The sequence below is a fragment of the Penicillium verhagenii genome (genome assembly GCF_028828195.1).
Source record: "Penicillium verhagenii strain IBT 33310 chromosome Unknown utg000003l_segment0_segment0, whole genome shotgun sequence".
NCBI classification, from domain to species: Eukaryota; Fungi; Ascomycota; class Eurotiomycetes; order Eurotiales; family Aspergillaceae; genus Penicillium; species Penicillium verhagenii.
In genome coordinates this window covers 3,537,892-3,552,386 of record NW_026643167.1, presented here as the reverse complement: position 1 = coordinate 3,552,386, position 14,495 = coordinate 3,537,892, and the positions used below count along the sequence as shown (strand labels likewise).

Here is a 14,495-nt window from a genome sequence, read left to right as displayed (position 1 = left end):
GCGGGTAGATGTCGCGGAGAATTCTCGGCTGAAGATTTGATTTTTCCCCTTGACATCTCAAGTCCCGAGGTCCACCACAAGGCAGAGATATCATGGCGCAATCTGTGCTAGACGAGGAAAAGGGTATTCAATCCCCTCCAATTGTCGAAGCCTCACCTGAAGATGCGACCAAAGATGCGCCGGTCGGGGCTGGTTCTCCATCGCCGGTCGGTGGAGCTTTCAGCCGATTCAACGCCCGGCTTACTTCGATGAAAATATTCGAATCCCGCGGCATTGAACGCGTCCCCATTGAGGAGCGCCATGATATTAAGGCTGCCGATTATATGCAGATGACCCTCTTGTGGTTCAGCACTAATATTACTGCTAACAACATGGCTGTGGGTATGCTGGGCCCACTAAGCTATGATCTCGGTTTTGTCGATTCCGCTCTCTGTGCTACTTTCGGCGCTTTGCTGGGAGCCGCTGGTGTCGCTTATATGGGGACTTTTGGTCCAGCGAGTGGTAATCGTACTATGGTAATTACACGAAATTTTCCAAAATTTGCGAGACTGTTGAGCTAAATGCCTTCATTAGGTTGTCGCAAGATACTTTATGGGTTATTACCCTAGTAAAATTGCTTGCCTGCTCAATATCGTTATCATGCTGGGATATGGTATGATTGACTGTCTTGTTGGCGGGCAAGTTTTGTCCGCTGTTTCTGGAGGTCGGATGACCGTCATCGTCGGTATTATCATTATCGCCATCATGACCTGGGTGGTGGTTCTGTTCGGTATGACGATATTCCACATTTATGAGAGGTAAGCCTCACCTTGGGATATTGAAATATGCTTGTCGATCAAAAAACTTACCATCATGCAGATGGGCCTGGCTCCCCCAATTCATCGCCATCTTCGTTCTTGTTGGAAGTGCAGGCCCCAAGTTCGACACCACAATCAGTTCAACCGGCTCATCTGAGACGATTGCCGGTAATCGTCTCTCGTTCTTCTCTCTTTGCTTATCGGCTTCCGTCGCCTGGGCTCCTGCGGGCGCTGATTTCTTCGTCTACTTCCCACCGACCACCTCAAAATGGAAGACTTTCCTCATGACTTTCCTGGGAGTAGGATTAGCTTTGACATTTGCCAACGTCATGGGTGTCGGCCTGGGATCTGGTACCTTCACTCACGAAAGCTGGAACACGGCCTACGATACTTCATCCGGAGCTCTCATTCTAGCAGGCTACGAGGGACTCGGCGGATTCGGGAAGTTCATGAGTGTGCTAGTTGCTCTGGGCCTCGTTGCCAATAATATTCCTGGCACTTATTCCGCCTCCCTGGGATTCCAGATTATGGGTCGTCAGTTGGCCCGCCTTCCGCGGTGGTTCTACTCGTGTGTTGGTGTTGTCATTTACACTGCTTGTGCACTTGGCGGTCGGAATAATTTGTATGATATTTTCTCTAACTTCTTGTCACTTATGGGGTATTGGGTTACCATCTACCTCATGATCGCGGTTGAGGAGCATCTTATTTTCCGTCGCACAAGGGGGTTCAACTGGGATGCGTGGGCTGATCCGTCCCGGCTGCCGATCGGAATTGCGGCTTTGGCGGCGTTCCTTATCGGTTGGGCCGGAGCTATTGTTTCTATGTACCAGATTTGGTATGTTGGTCCTATTGCGATTATGGTTGGAGAATATGGAGCGGATCTGGGGATCTGGGTCGGTGTTTCGTGGGCGATGTTGGTGTTTCCGCCTATGCGCTGGTTGGAGCTGAAGAAGTTCAATCGGTGATGGATGATAACCCGCAAGTGCTGGACTCTCACGGTCTGATTGGAACATTATATAACTACTACATATTGAAATTGAACATACCTGTCCAAGACATTTGATACGTCAATCATACATCCCAGGCGCCATCTGGTTCAATCATCCTTCAAACTACACAATCAATTGTTCAGGGCAGATCATGTGCTCGACACCTGCTATATATCACATCAAAAATCTTGGAACGAACTCGGGAGACCAAACCATGGATTCAAAATCACATGAATCAACCTTCGATATACGAACTCCGAACAGGAACATCCAACAATCAAGAAATTTGCACAAGATGAGGTCATCTATTCAAACTGCGAGACAACATTTGAAACGAGTGATTTATTCGATGCGATAGGTCGCAAGTTGAACTCCGAGCTCCGAAGTTCGGCCGAGGTCCATGTTGAGTCAACTCGAGTCATCCCTAGATAACGACAAAAGCCAGAAATAACTCGAAATCCGAGAAAGAAATCTCCGTGAACCTTCGAAAGCCAATTATCGGAATAAAAATCATTAATTCTATTTTTCTAAACAATCAAATCCACAATGGCCTCCCCGCCACAACCACAACAACAATCACCATTCCCCAGTGACTTCAGCATCACAACCTCACGACTTCGCATCATCCCATTTGACCCAAACAACCAAAGCCACTGCACATTCCTGGTCTACCTTTACAACACAGATCTTTTCATAAATGCATGCGGTCGCACCCCAGTCATCGACACCGCAAGCGCATCAGAGTACATCCGTAATCGCATCGTCGCAGACTACATACGCCACAAACATGGCATTTTTCTCATATTGCTGCAAGACCAAGGAACAGACCCATTCATGTTCCCACCAATACCCATCGGCACCGTGTCGCTTATGAAAGGCGCACCGCCGAACCGACATTACTTGGCCCCTGATGTCGGGTATGCGATCTTACCAGAGATGAATGGCAGGGGATATGCGACCGAAGCGGCTAAGGCGTTACTGGCGTGGGCGAGAGCGAGTCTCGGCATTTCAGATGTATTTGGGTTTTGTGATTCTACAAATTTTCATAGTCGGAGAGTTCTGGAGAAGGTTGGGTTGCGCTTGAGAGGAATTGCAGCTTTAGAGGCGTTTGGGGGTGCGGAAAGTGCAGTTTATGCTTTGCCTGGGATGAGCGAGGATCTAAGTGTTTACGATCTGACGGAGAAACTTCAATGAGCTGCTGCCGAACATTTGAATAACGTCAAGGCAATAAGCTTGTGGAAACATAAGTATCATTGGAGAAGCCGTTTCATTTGGTCTTAGGTACTGACTACACACTTGGCGTCTGATAAGGTAGTCACCGTTGCCGAAGGTGTCCCAAATAATGTACCACTCATGAAGGATGCACTGAGTGCAGTGAAGCAAAGAAAGCTCTTTGACAACAAACCGCAATTCTCGATTTCTTCGTGGGCTTTAATATAAACACGGGTTACTCTCATGCTAACACGGGTCGTATGATGCGCTAAGCATAATCGGGACGTATTGATGTCTTGACTCTTGATCTGCCTGAATGTGCCTCAAATCCCTTCTCAAGTCTATTCTCAAGTCTATTCTCAAATCTATTCTCAAGTCTATTCTCAAGTCTCTTCTCAAGTCTATTCTAAAAGTGACCCCCTTAAGATATTCCTATACATGATAAATACAATACAGCCGGGAACCAGGGCTGTGCACACATGTGAAGTTAGAAATTGAAATTGGGTTATGGCAGTAGGGTGGCGGTTATCGGCCTCCGTACTCTACTTGTAAAGTGATGGCCAGACCCGACACCGCCCTTGGACAGCCCCACGCTGCACGCATGATCTGCGCAAGAGGCGGCAAGACTGCGATCTTTTCCACGCTCCCATAATCCATTTCGTAACATAAAATTCTACTTTATGTCACAATGGGCTCCAAGACAAATGAGAATGAGGGCCAAAATGGCGGCAGTAAGGATCCTCATAAAAAAATACAAAAAAACAAATGTGCTTCGTCTTGCTAACCCTTTGAACAGATGAGTCGTCAGGCTCGGCCCAGCCCAACACCACTGGCGGAGAACCACGTGGTGCTCATCTGGCCCGAGATGGAGATGGAAGTTTGGGTGATGGAGACAGCGACGACGATGATGGCGACAATCAGCCCGGGGCTGTTACCGAGTCGCTAACATTGCAAAACACCCCGGCAGACGCTTCGAAGAAGAAGAAAAGAAAGAAGTCCAAGAAGAAGAAGACGACTCAAGTCAAGCAGTCGTCTCCTCCTCGAATTCCGATAAACAAGATCTATCAAAATGATCAGTATCCTTCCGGAGAGATGCAGGGCTATGGGATTGAGAATACGGCTCGAACCACGGCTGAGGAAGCCCGATATGAATCCCGCCGTCTCACTCAGGACAAAGCCTGGCTGACCAACTATCGCCAAGCGGCCGAAGTTCATCGCCAGGTTCGACGCTGGACACAAGACAACGTGCGACCTGGTTGCACTCTCTCGGAGATTGCTGACGGTATCGACGATGGCGTGAGAGCGCTGCTCGATAACCCCGGTCTTGAAACTGGAAGTTGCCTGGTTTCCGGAATGGGATTTCCAACGGGACTTGCGCTCAACAATTGCGTTGCGCATTATACGCCCAATCCAGGCCAAAAGGACATTGTCCTCCAAGCAACTGATGTGCTGAAAGTGGACTTTGGTGTCCACATCAACGGTTGGATCGTAGACAGTGCGTTCACCATGTCATTCGATCCAACGTATGACAACTTACTTGCGGCAGTCAAGGATGCAACCAACACTGGTATCAGGGTAGGATATCACGCATTCCATATTTTATTTACCCAACTGACTCGAGCAGAATGCCGGTGCCGATGTCCGAATCAGCGACGTTAGCGCTGCTATCCAGGAGACCATGGAAAGCTACGAAGTGGAGATCAGAGGCAAGATATACCCAGTGAAGCCGGTAAGAGATCTGAGCGGCCACAATATCAGGCAATATCAGATCCACGGTGGAAAGTCAATTCCCTTTGTGAAGACCAAGGATCAGACTAAGATGGAAGAGGGGGAGGTCTTTGCAATCGAGACGTTCGGGTCTACGGGCCTCGGAAAAACCAGGGACGGACCTGGTGTCTATGGTTATGGCAAAGACCTGCATGCCCCAAAGAGGATTATCTCTCCTCTTGCCTCGGCGAAATCTCTGTATAAGACGATCAACGACAACTTTGGTACAATTGTCTTTTGTCGCCGATATCTCGAACGCCTTGGTGTCGATCGTTACCTGGCCGGCGTAAGTGTCTTGTCCCTTCCACTTGCAGGCTCCGACATACTTACATTGAATAGATGAACAGTCTTGTCTCCCAGGGAATCGTCGAGTCTTATCCACCTCTCATGGACATTGAGGGGTCGTACTCCGCTCAATTTGAACACGTATGCTGCCTTTAGCCTTCTGAAGATCCATGTCGCTAACTGCTTTCTAGACCATCTTGCTAGGTGAATCCGGCAAAGAAGTCATCAGTCGTGGAGATGACTACTAAGTAAGAATAGCCGACGTTGTAATACACGTGTGGAAAGCCTATTTGCCTCAGTGTTCATATTACTTCCAGTCATCCAACATGCCTGCCCCAGATTGTGAATCTTATCATTCAACATGATCGGTTACTCCAAATAGGAGACAAGTCTGAAACATCCCATTCACGATTGCTATCTTACCCCAATACATTCATTTATGCAATGTGATTCATTTCTTCCAGTTTCATACCTTGTCATTTCTTGCATCTTTAATCTCGGCAAGTCTTTCGTAGGAAGTGGAAGTGAGACGGTTAGTTTTGTTACTGTTCGAACTACCCCTCGATGTAACCACAATCAAAAGAAATAGAACCAATAGGCTAATATTCGAAATGAATTCAACTGGTTATTACCGATGACTTTTATCACTGGTGGAATGGTCACCGGATAAACTCACCAGGCGCGTAAAACTGCGGGAGTAAACAAATGCTCCACTGACATTCCGCCGAGGTCATTTGTTAGGCTCCCACGGGCCACTACTAACTAGTGGACCGTGAGTCGTGACCCCTGAAGAAGGGGCGTCTAAGTTATTCTCCCCTGCGTTTTTTTTTTCGTCATGTTATTTCCCCGTGAGTACAATACCTAGTATCTCAAGTACTGAGTACCTATTCATCTTGATTCTTGACTACTGAGTATGTATACCCATTCTAAGTATTGAGTAAGTACGTAGAATTTAGAAGTATGTAAACTTCAAGGTTGGATACATCCAGGGCTTCTACAGAGCCTGCTAGTATGCCTGGAACTTTAGCTGCGCGTCACGCGTATGCGCGACACTCTTTACTTTTTCTATATGAGCATTCATCACGCTTTCCCTCAATCGACCCTCCGTATTTTATTGGGAACGGATTCCTCTCATGCACAGGGTCAGGGGTAGAACCCCATTTAGGCTTTAGCTAAATTCATTCGGAACATATTGGACCCCTGAGCACTATTGAAGAAAGAGCAATGAATAAATACCTCTTGAGAATGTTCTCCCAAAAAGAAAAAAAAAAATCATCGACTCGAGGTCTCGGCGCCCAACAAGTCGCCGGTACTCTTCCAGGGGCATAATTCATAAATTAAGACCAAAATGACGCGTCTCTTCGCGACAGCATGTCTGTTCCTGCAGCTGGCCACAGCACAGCAGATTGGCAAGATCCCAGAGGTCCACCCCAAGCTCCAAACCTGGAAATGCAATACACGCACAGGCTGCGTGCAGCAATCCACCTCCGTCGTCCTAGACGCGCTTTCGCACCCCCTACACGAAGTAGGCAACAGCAGCGTGTCCTGCGGAAACTGGGACACGGGGCTAAACCCGACGCTCTGCGCAACGGAGGAGTCCTGCGCGAAGAACTGCGTCCTTGAAGGGACGGACTACGCGGCGCATGGCGTGAAGACGAGCGGCGATAGCCTTATTCTGCACCAGTATCTCAGCAGCGATGGGACAGTCACGGCCGTTTCGCCGCGTGTATATCTGCTTGATGAGAGCGGGGAGAACTATGATATGCTGCGGATGCTGAATCAGGAGATCAGTTTTGACGTTGATGTTTCGACGCTAGTGTGCGGGATGAACGGGGCGCTTTATTTGGCTGAGCTGGAGGCGTCGGGGGGACGGGGTGCTTTGAATCCTGCGGGCGCGGCTTATGGGACTGGGTATTGCGATGCGCAGTGCTCTGTTGATCCGTGGATTAATGGGGTTGCTAATGTTGATGGGAGTGGGGCTTGTTGTAATGAGATGGATCTTTGGGAGGCGAATGCGTTGGCGACGGCGTATACGCCGCACGCGTGCAATATCAGTGGTGTCTATTCCTGTGAGGGGGATCTCTGTGGGAGTGATGGTGTGTGTGATAAGTCTGGTTGTGGGTTTAATCCCTATGCGCTTGGGGATACGGACTACTATGGGTATAAAGAGGTGGTCGATACGTCGAAAGTGTTTACGGTTGTGACGCAGTTTGTTACGGACGATGAGACTGCGAAGGGGTCCCTAGTTGAGATCCGACGATTGTATGTTCAGGGTGACAAGGTCATTCAGAATGCCGTGGTCAATGTGACGGGAACGGAGACCGATTCTTTGACGAACGAGTATTGCTCTGAGACGGCGGAGTACTTCACGGACATGGGGGGTCTGAAGCAGATTGGGAAGGCTCTGGGACGGGGAATGGCTCTGATCTTCAGTATATGGAATGATTCCGGTGCTTATATGGATTGGTTGGACAGCGGGAGTGCTGGTCCTTGCAATAGCACTGAGGGGAATCCTGCTCTTATTCAGGCAGAACATCCTGGTACTTCGGTCACATTTTCAAACATCCGATGGGGGGATATTGGAACGACTTTTGGTAAAACACGATGAGTTTCAAATCAATTGATAATAAGCATTTCATTTCATTTCATCTAGCTACTCTAGCTACCACTTCCGCCCCTCGTAAATAATCAAAATCATTCCCGAAATCTAATGCTGATGACATAAAAGAGTGTATATAGTTCGTTACTATCATTAAACAATCATCAACTGCATGAAAATCATTCAAAAACTCCTGCGATCGTGCTACCCTCTTCTGAAGTGGATGTTAGTGATGTTTATCTAAGGTAAGAGAAAGTGTGAACAACGTACCAGGATGGATCTTGGAAAAATCCACCATTCCAACTCGAATCCTCATTACTCATTTACTGAGCCATGGTACCAGTGGGCTTAAGGATCTTGTCCTCCTGGTTCTTGTCCTCGCCGTGGTGTTCGCCGTTGCGCTCACCACCCTGCTGGATACCATTCACCTGCGCGGTGGTACCAGTAACCTGGGGGTAGGGAGACTGGGCCTTCTCGGTCTGCTGGCCACGAGCCAAGACACGGGGAGTGGGAGTAGCGTAGCGGTTGGCATCCCAATCGTGGTGGCAGTCCCAGCCAGACTGGTCGTTGTAGTCACCCTTCTTGCACTTGTCGTTGTCCTCGTAGTCATTGTAGTTGTCGTTGTTATCGTAGTTGTCGTTGTGGTTGCGGTTCCAGCCACCGAAGGGCCACCAGCGCTTACCGAAGACAGGAGCGTGGGTCAGGGACTCAGCAGCAGCACGATCCAGACGCTCGCTGTCGTGGAACTCTTGGCCAGGGAAGTGACGGGCCTTCAAGCCTGTCAGAACGGAGGTGGCGGCATCAGCGGCATCAGAGGCATCCTCGCGGTCTTCTTCGCGCTCACGCTCGCTCTCGCGGTGGTTTTCGTTGTTGTAGTTGCCATTGTAGTCATTGTAATCATTTTCGGGATAGTGGCGGGCCTTCAGGTTGGAGAGAACACCGGAAGTGATAGCAGCGGCGTCCTGGCGGTCCTCTTCACGGTCCTGCTCGTGCTCACGCTCGCTCTCGCGGTTATTACCGTTGCCGTAGTAGTCTTCGTTCCGGTTGTCATAGTTGTCATTGTAGTCGTCGTTGTTGTTCTCAGGACGGTTCCAGCGGACATAGAGACCAGAGCCAGAGGCACCAGATTGAGCAGGGTGGCGGTTGTTGGGCTCATTGAGTTGAGCAGCGCCGTTCACAGCGCCATGGTTGGTAGCTCCAGTTTCGGCACCAAGGGCGCCCACTCCAGCACCGCTCGCGGGGATACCGGGGATAGAGGGAGTGCCTCGGACACCAGGGACACCAGCGCTGGGAAGACCAGCTGCACCAACAGCAGGGAGACCACGCTTGGCATTTGCGTGCCACTGGCCATTCGCATCAGTCCAACCATTCTGGTTGTTGTCAGAGTGCCATTGACCATTGGCATCAGTCCAGCCATCTTGGTTGTTGTTCGAGTGCCACTGGCCGTTCGCATCAGTCCAGCCGTTCTGGTTGTTGGAGTTGGTGGTGGAGTGCCATTGGCCGTTCGCATCGGTCCAACCATTCTGGTTGTTGTTGGTGTTATCAGAAGGCCAGTTGCGAGCCTTCAGGCCAATACCGGGAAGACCGACGCCGGGGACACCGACATCAGGAACACCAACACGGTTGCGATCGTTGCCGAATGGGCGACCAATTCTGCCACGGCGCTGGTAGCGGTTGTTCTCGCCATTGGTGTACTCATCATTGTCGTCTTGGCCGTTGTTATACTGGCCGTTGTTGTATTGGCCATTGTTGTACTGGCCATTCGTGTTCTGACCATTGTTGTACTGGCCGTTGTTGTACTGACCGTTATTGTATTGACCGTTGTTGTATTGGCCATTGTTGTAGTTTGAGCCGGCGTTAGGAACAAACTGGCCGTTCTCGTAATGGCCCTTGCGGTACTGTCCACTGGGGTCCCAGACTCCAGATTGGTCATTGGGGTCCACTGGCAAGGCCAAGGAGGTCATTGGCGAAACTGCCAAAAGCAGAAACCCATTGATCAAAGAGTAGCGCATGGTAGACTGGGCTATCGTATAGGGGAAATAGGAATGGAGAGTTTGAGAATATGCTTGTTTTCTGTGACTCTTGGATCTGGAGGATCTTGTGAGTCTCTTTTGCTTGATGAACTGGAGACTCAAAGACGGTCGAATAGAGCTGTATTTATATTTGAGTAGACCACACCTCCAAGCTTTCCATTACGTAGCGGAATTGGAGCTCTGGATAGCTTTCTCTAGCTTCGATTGCGATGTCTGAGCTCAGTCAATAGGTCGCGTCATGGAGTTTGGCTGGGGATCAGAGCGTGGCTGCAAGGGACCGGTCCCAACGTGTAGGTAGGAGAGTACGATTCTACCTTGCGGGGAAAAGAGTGTGTTTCGTGATTGAAAACATGCATGGTGATTTTTTTTTGCGCAATTCAATGCCGGGCAATTGTTGTTATGAGCCATATAAAAGTGCCCTCGCATTGGATGTCTTACTATACAACGCTTTGACTCCCCGTGGTGATCCTCGCATCTTGATCTACAGTAAGAGCGTGCTGGTGGTGTCGATCGCTCCGGAAGGGGCTAAATCGCATTCCTGTTGATCATCCGGGGTTTGGGCGTGCAGATCCAAGGGGCTTTTGACAAGAAGTTGCTTACGCCATCACGTCCATTGGCGCTATACTGCTGTCATATCAATCCATGGCTCCAAGTTGCCCACCTAGGGATAGGTCTTCAAATCAGTCGCCCATGAACCGGGCACCCATGAGACCAGAAAACGTGTTGTAAGACATGCAGGGGGTCTTTGCACTCAGCAAAGCTACTATGAATAGTAAAACTTTGAGTGAGGGACAATGGCAAGGTTTAGTCGCTGCCAACATTGAATGTGGGACACGACACTGGACTGGCGGTCTGCCAATGAACAAAAAAATGGCGATGAGGTTGATCGCTATTTGAGAATGATCGATCAGCTCATCTCAAGTATGACTTTGCATAAACTTTCACGCACTATTGATCATTGATCGGAAAATCCGTTTGGTCGTTCAATGTTGTCAAGCAAGTATCCAGTATTTTCAGAGACATATTGCTTGATCAAGGAGACTTCCGCGATTCACAAGAGCGCTTACTGGCAAAAGAGGAAAACGTGTCATCACAATACAACTATGGCTGATATCGAACATCAACAACACACTGGAAAGTGGAAACTGACACAGGGCAACCGGATAATATCAACAATACCAACAACGGTTACGTATCCCAAAATGATCAAGAGGAAGATTATGGCAAGAAATACTAGCAATCTTTACCGGATAATCAAGATATTTGAAGATCAATCTTTAGGCCTACCGGACTTAAAGGTCGTCAAATTGGTACAATTTAAGGATATACTCAAATCCCCTTAACAATTCAAGGGATTTAAGGGGAAGAGGAGATTTGAGTGAATTTTATAGCTGAACGAGGTGAGGCTCTCTAAGGGATTCGGGCATTTGACCCATACTGGGTATCAAAAAAAATTCACAGAAAGAAATGTACAAAATAGCCATTATCAAATTTGAAGTGACTTTGTTCATCATATGACACCAGGTGGTACCATGCTATGTACATGCACCGCATATATGAAAAATTACCAGTTCAGCCCCCTGATGGCAGCCTTAGGCCAGCACTATTTATTTTAGGAGACATAAAATATCAAGGAAGATAGTAGGCAAGAAGATAGTTAAGCCATACTAGAGTAAATAGCTTAGGGATCGTTTTCGTCAGCCCATCTGCTTAAGCAACATAAATACATAGACAGTGCTTCAGGGTCTAAAATCATTAAGCCCAAAATTCAGAGCATCTCTTAATATCGATACAAGAATATGATCTCAGGCTGTCAGCAAAGAGAATAGTAGCCAGAAATAGATCAGACACAGACACAGCATAGCCTCAAGAATATAAACTCAGGTATTCTACCCAAGGGGATAGATTTCTTCATCTTCCCTGCGTTGAAGTGAGTTAGGCGCTGCCATCGGCGGCTGAAGCTCGGTATCTTTTCGTTCAGCTTCTCGTTGGCTCTCACGTTTTCTCTCACGTAACTTAGCTTGATCCGCAAGTACCACACATATGGAAAGAAAAATTCTTGCTGATCTTGGGAGAAATGGTCCTATTTTTGAAGATGGCCTCCATTTCCACCAAAAAAAGGTTCGGGGTGGCATTTTGGTCGTAGATCAGAGGTAACTTGAATGGATGTTAAGATACTAATTTTCTTTAATGAGATTTTCATTTTTGTCTTTGAAATAGGAGTAGCGGCGTTAGTTATGACGTAGAAAAATCGAAAATGTACTAGTATATTATTTACATACAGTCGGTTGCCTAGATTGGGACCGGATGTAGCACTACTAAGCTAGATGCAGCCATACAGTAGAATTCTATTATAAAGTTCAGTATTTAGATTCTACTGCAAAAGGAGGGCAAGTGCAATTGATGTGTGTATTAGGACTCGGCCCTCGGAAGCTGCGAAGAAAGAAAGAGAAAGAAGAGCTATCTAAAGTGAGATAAGTGACTTATAGCCCATACGGAGTAAATGGCGGTTCTATCAACAAAGACTCTGTACTAGTTATGAGTAGTAAGCGATGTTATATGATTCAATGATTCATTTTGTCTTTTTAATCTACGATCACTACTAACTACTGTGATGATTGCCTGATTCACACCCAGGCCTGAATTCTAAGGTTTTACAAGTGGCCTAAAGCACAAGGATGCCAGCGCTAGACTCAACTCAGTTATCTCCGGACAGACAGATGTTATCACCACGTTACATCCGCCATTTAATCTCAATGGATGAGTACATTGATTGGATTGGCCGATATCTCGCATCAGGCTTCCACATATCATCACATGTGTTATCTCACTACCTATCTTTCAGGTACTCAAGGCTTTCACATTCATACTTGACCTACAAACTAGTACTGTACTCACCAAAATGGAAATGGAGTTGGAACAAGTTGCTCCGTCAAATAACGAACATGCCTCTTCCACTCTAAGCAGTGAGCAACACAACGCTCCCGCTGTAGCAAAAGCACCCGACAGCGAAATTGTGAAACTCTCAACTTGGAAGTTCTCTACTATTTTAATCTCTTTATGCTCAGCATGTTTCTTAGCAGGTTATGTCAGTCAATTATTTCGAAAGTTGGCATAGAGTCTTGACCTAACTGATATCAACCAGGATTCCACGTGTGTTGCCACACTTGCCCCAACTATCAGTGACGAGTTCAACTCTCTCAATGACGTGAGTTGGTATGGAATCGCATAGTAAGTCACTTCCCCAGCACGAAGATCTCCAACTATAATCTCTGACTGGACTTCCAGCTCGCTCGCGTCCTGTGCGACAATTCTCAGCTTTGGCAAGTTTTATTCCTTCTACTCAACAGGAATTGTATTCGTGTCTGCCCTGTTTGTCTTTGTCATCGGCTCCATCATCTGTGCCACGGCACAGTCATCTATCGCTTTTATTGTGGGAAGGGCAGTGGCCGGCCTGGGAAACGCTGGGATCTTCTCCGGCTGCAATATGTACGATGATTTTCGCGTTGTCACCGCGCATCTTATATCAGATCTATGCTGACCTGTCGCCAGTATTGCCACCAGAATCATTCCTCTGAGGTGGAGGCCTTTCTATCAGAGCTTTATCGGAAGTATGGAGTGTATTGCACTGGCAACTGCACCTTTGCTTGCTGGTGCCATCGCTGATGTCACTTCCTGGCGAGTGTGTTTCTGGATTAGTGTTCCTCTGGGAATCATTCCAATCACCTCGGTACTCTTCTTCCTACGACTGCCGAAGACAGATAAACAAGCGGAATCTTCACCCACTACCAAACTGAGGCAACTTGATCCAGTAGGAATGGCCCTGTTTGTCCCCTTGGTCATTTGCTTTACATTGGCACTTCAAACTGGCGGAACAGCATACCCGTGGAGTAGCAAGCAGGTCATTGTACCGCTGGCTTTGACTGGAGCCTTTCTGGTGGCTTTTACAGTGCAACAGGCATACATGCAAGAGCATGCAACACTGCCTGCTAGACTGCTTAAGTCTCGAATTATGCTTTTCAGCATTGCAGTCAGCTTTGCCTGTTCAGGTGCACTCTATATCTTCACATATTATGTGAGTTGGAAGACCTTGATCATTACGTGTGAGAAACTAATCTTCCTAGTTACCCATTTATTACCAGGCAATTCGTGATGTTTCAACAATGCAGTCCGGTGTTAGAGATCTCTCCCGTATAATAGGTCTTGTCATTGCCATAATTTTTGCCGGCGCAATGACAAGCGTGACGGGATACTATATGCCGTACATGATACTCGGGGGAGTGATGATGTCAATCGGTGCTGGCCTTACAACCACCTTCAACACTACCACATCCATTTCCCACATTATTGTATATCAAGCCATCTTCGGTCTTGGGTGTGGACTCGCGTGGCAGCAACCTTATATCGCGGTCCAGACTGCCACGCCTGCAGCCGATGTGCCGTCGGCGATCGTGGTGCTGACCTTTGGGCAGCTTCTGGGCGGCGTGGTCATGCTCGCCATCTCACAGAATATATTTGCTGCGGAACTGATTTCTGGTCTGGCAACCAAAGTCCCCGGACTTGATGCTAACCTCGTTCTGAACTCAGGTGTGCTGAGTCTTAGAAAGGTCATTCCCTCAAAGTATCTCACCGAGGCCTTGTCCGTGTACAATGATGCCCTTGTGAAGGTGTTTTATACTGGTGTGGCAATCGCCTGCGTGACCACATTTGGCGCCTTGGGATCCGGATGGAGATCAGTAAAACAGGCTGATAAAACCAAATGAAGGTTGTCATTAGCGGCTGATGCTCCACATATACATATAACTATTTTTAT

General features: G+C 47.9%; 6 protein-coding genes across 6 annotated transcripts; 5 read left to right on the top strand and 1 right to left on the bottom strand.

The window, feature by feature from the left end:
* Window positions 1–92: 92 nt before the first annotated feature.
* Window positions 93–1,762, top strand: N7466_002700 (uncharacterized protein; the record flags this gene model as incomplete). Its single annotated transcript, XM_057162098.1, has 3 exons — window positions 93–515; window positions 574–797; window positions 907–1,762. The coding sequence occupies 3 exons, from the start codon at window positions 93–95 to the stop codon at window positions 1,760–1,762; spliced, it is 1,503 nt and encodes a 500-aa protein (XP_057025383.1).
* Window positions 1,763–2,332: 570 nt separating this feature from the next.
* N7466_002699 (GNAT family N-acetyltransferase) lies at window positions 2,333–2,980 on the top strand (the record flags this gene model as incomplete). The annotated part of the gene is made up of 1 exon (XM_057162097.1): window positions 2,333–2,980. The coding sequence occupies one exon, from the start codon at window positions 2,333–2,335 to the stop codon at window positions 2,978–2,980; it is 648 nt and encodes a 215-aa protein (XP_057025382.1).
* Window positions 2,981–3,686: 706 nt separating this feature from the next.
* Window positions 3,687–5,298, top strand: N7466_002698 (uncharacterized protein; the record flags this gene model as incomplete). The annotated part of the gene is made up of 5 exons (XM_057162096.1): window positions 3,687–3,729; window positions 3,795–4,573; window positions 4,623–5,051; window positions 5,105–5,191; window positions 5,242–5,298. The coding sequence occupies 5 exons, from the start codon at window positions 3,687–3,689 to the stop codon at window positions 5,296–5,298; spliced, it is 1,395 nt and encodes a 464-aa protein (XP_057025381.1).
* A 1,100-nt stretch (window positions 5,299–6,398) lies between these two features.
* On the top strand, window positions 6,399–7,658 carry N7466_002697 (glycoside hydrolase family 7 protein; the record flags this gene model as incomplete). The annotated part of the gene is made up of 1 exon (XM_057162095.1): window positions 6,399–7,658. The coding sequence occupies one exon, from the start codon at window positions 6,399–6,401 to the stop codon at window positions 7,656–7,658; it is 1,260 nt and encodes a 419-aa protein (XP_057025380.1).
* Window positions 7,659–7,972: 314 nt separating this feature from the next.
* On the bottom strand, window positions 7,973–9,661 carry N7466_002696 (uncharacterized protein; the record flags this gene model as incomplete). The annotated part of the gene is made up of 1 exon (XM_057162094.1): window positions 7,973–9,661. The coding sequence occupies one exon, from the start codon at window positions 9,659–9,661 to the stop codon at window positions 7,973–7,975; it is 1,689 nt and encodes a 562-aa protein (XP_057025379.1).
* Window positions 9,662–12,584: 2,923 nt separating this feature from the next.
* On the top strand, window positions 12,585–14,445 carry N7466_002695 (MDR family MFS transporter; the record flags this gene model as incomplete). Its single annotated transcript, XM_057162093.1, has 5 exons — window positions 12,585–12,770; window positions 12,828–12,913; window positions 12,971–13,171; window positions 13,235–13,757; window positions 13,807–14,445. 5 exons carry the CDS (start codon window positions 12,585–12,587, stop codon window positions 14,443–14,445), a joined length of 1,635 nt encoding a protein of 544 aa, XP_057025378.1.
* Window positions 14,446–14,495: the final 50 nt, after the last annotated feature.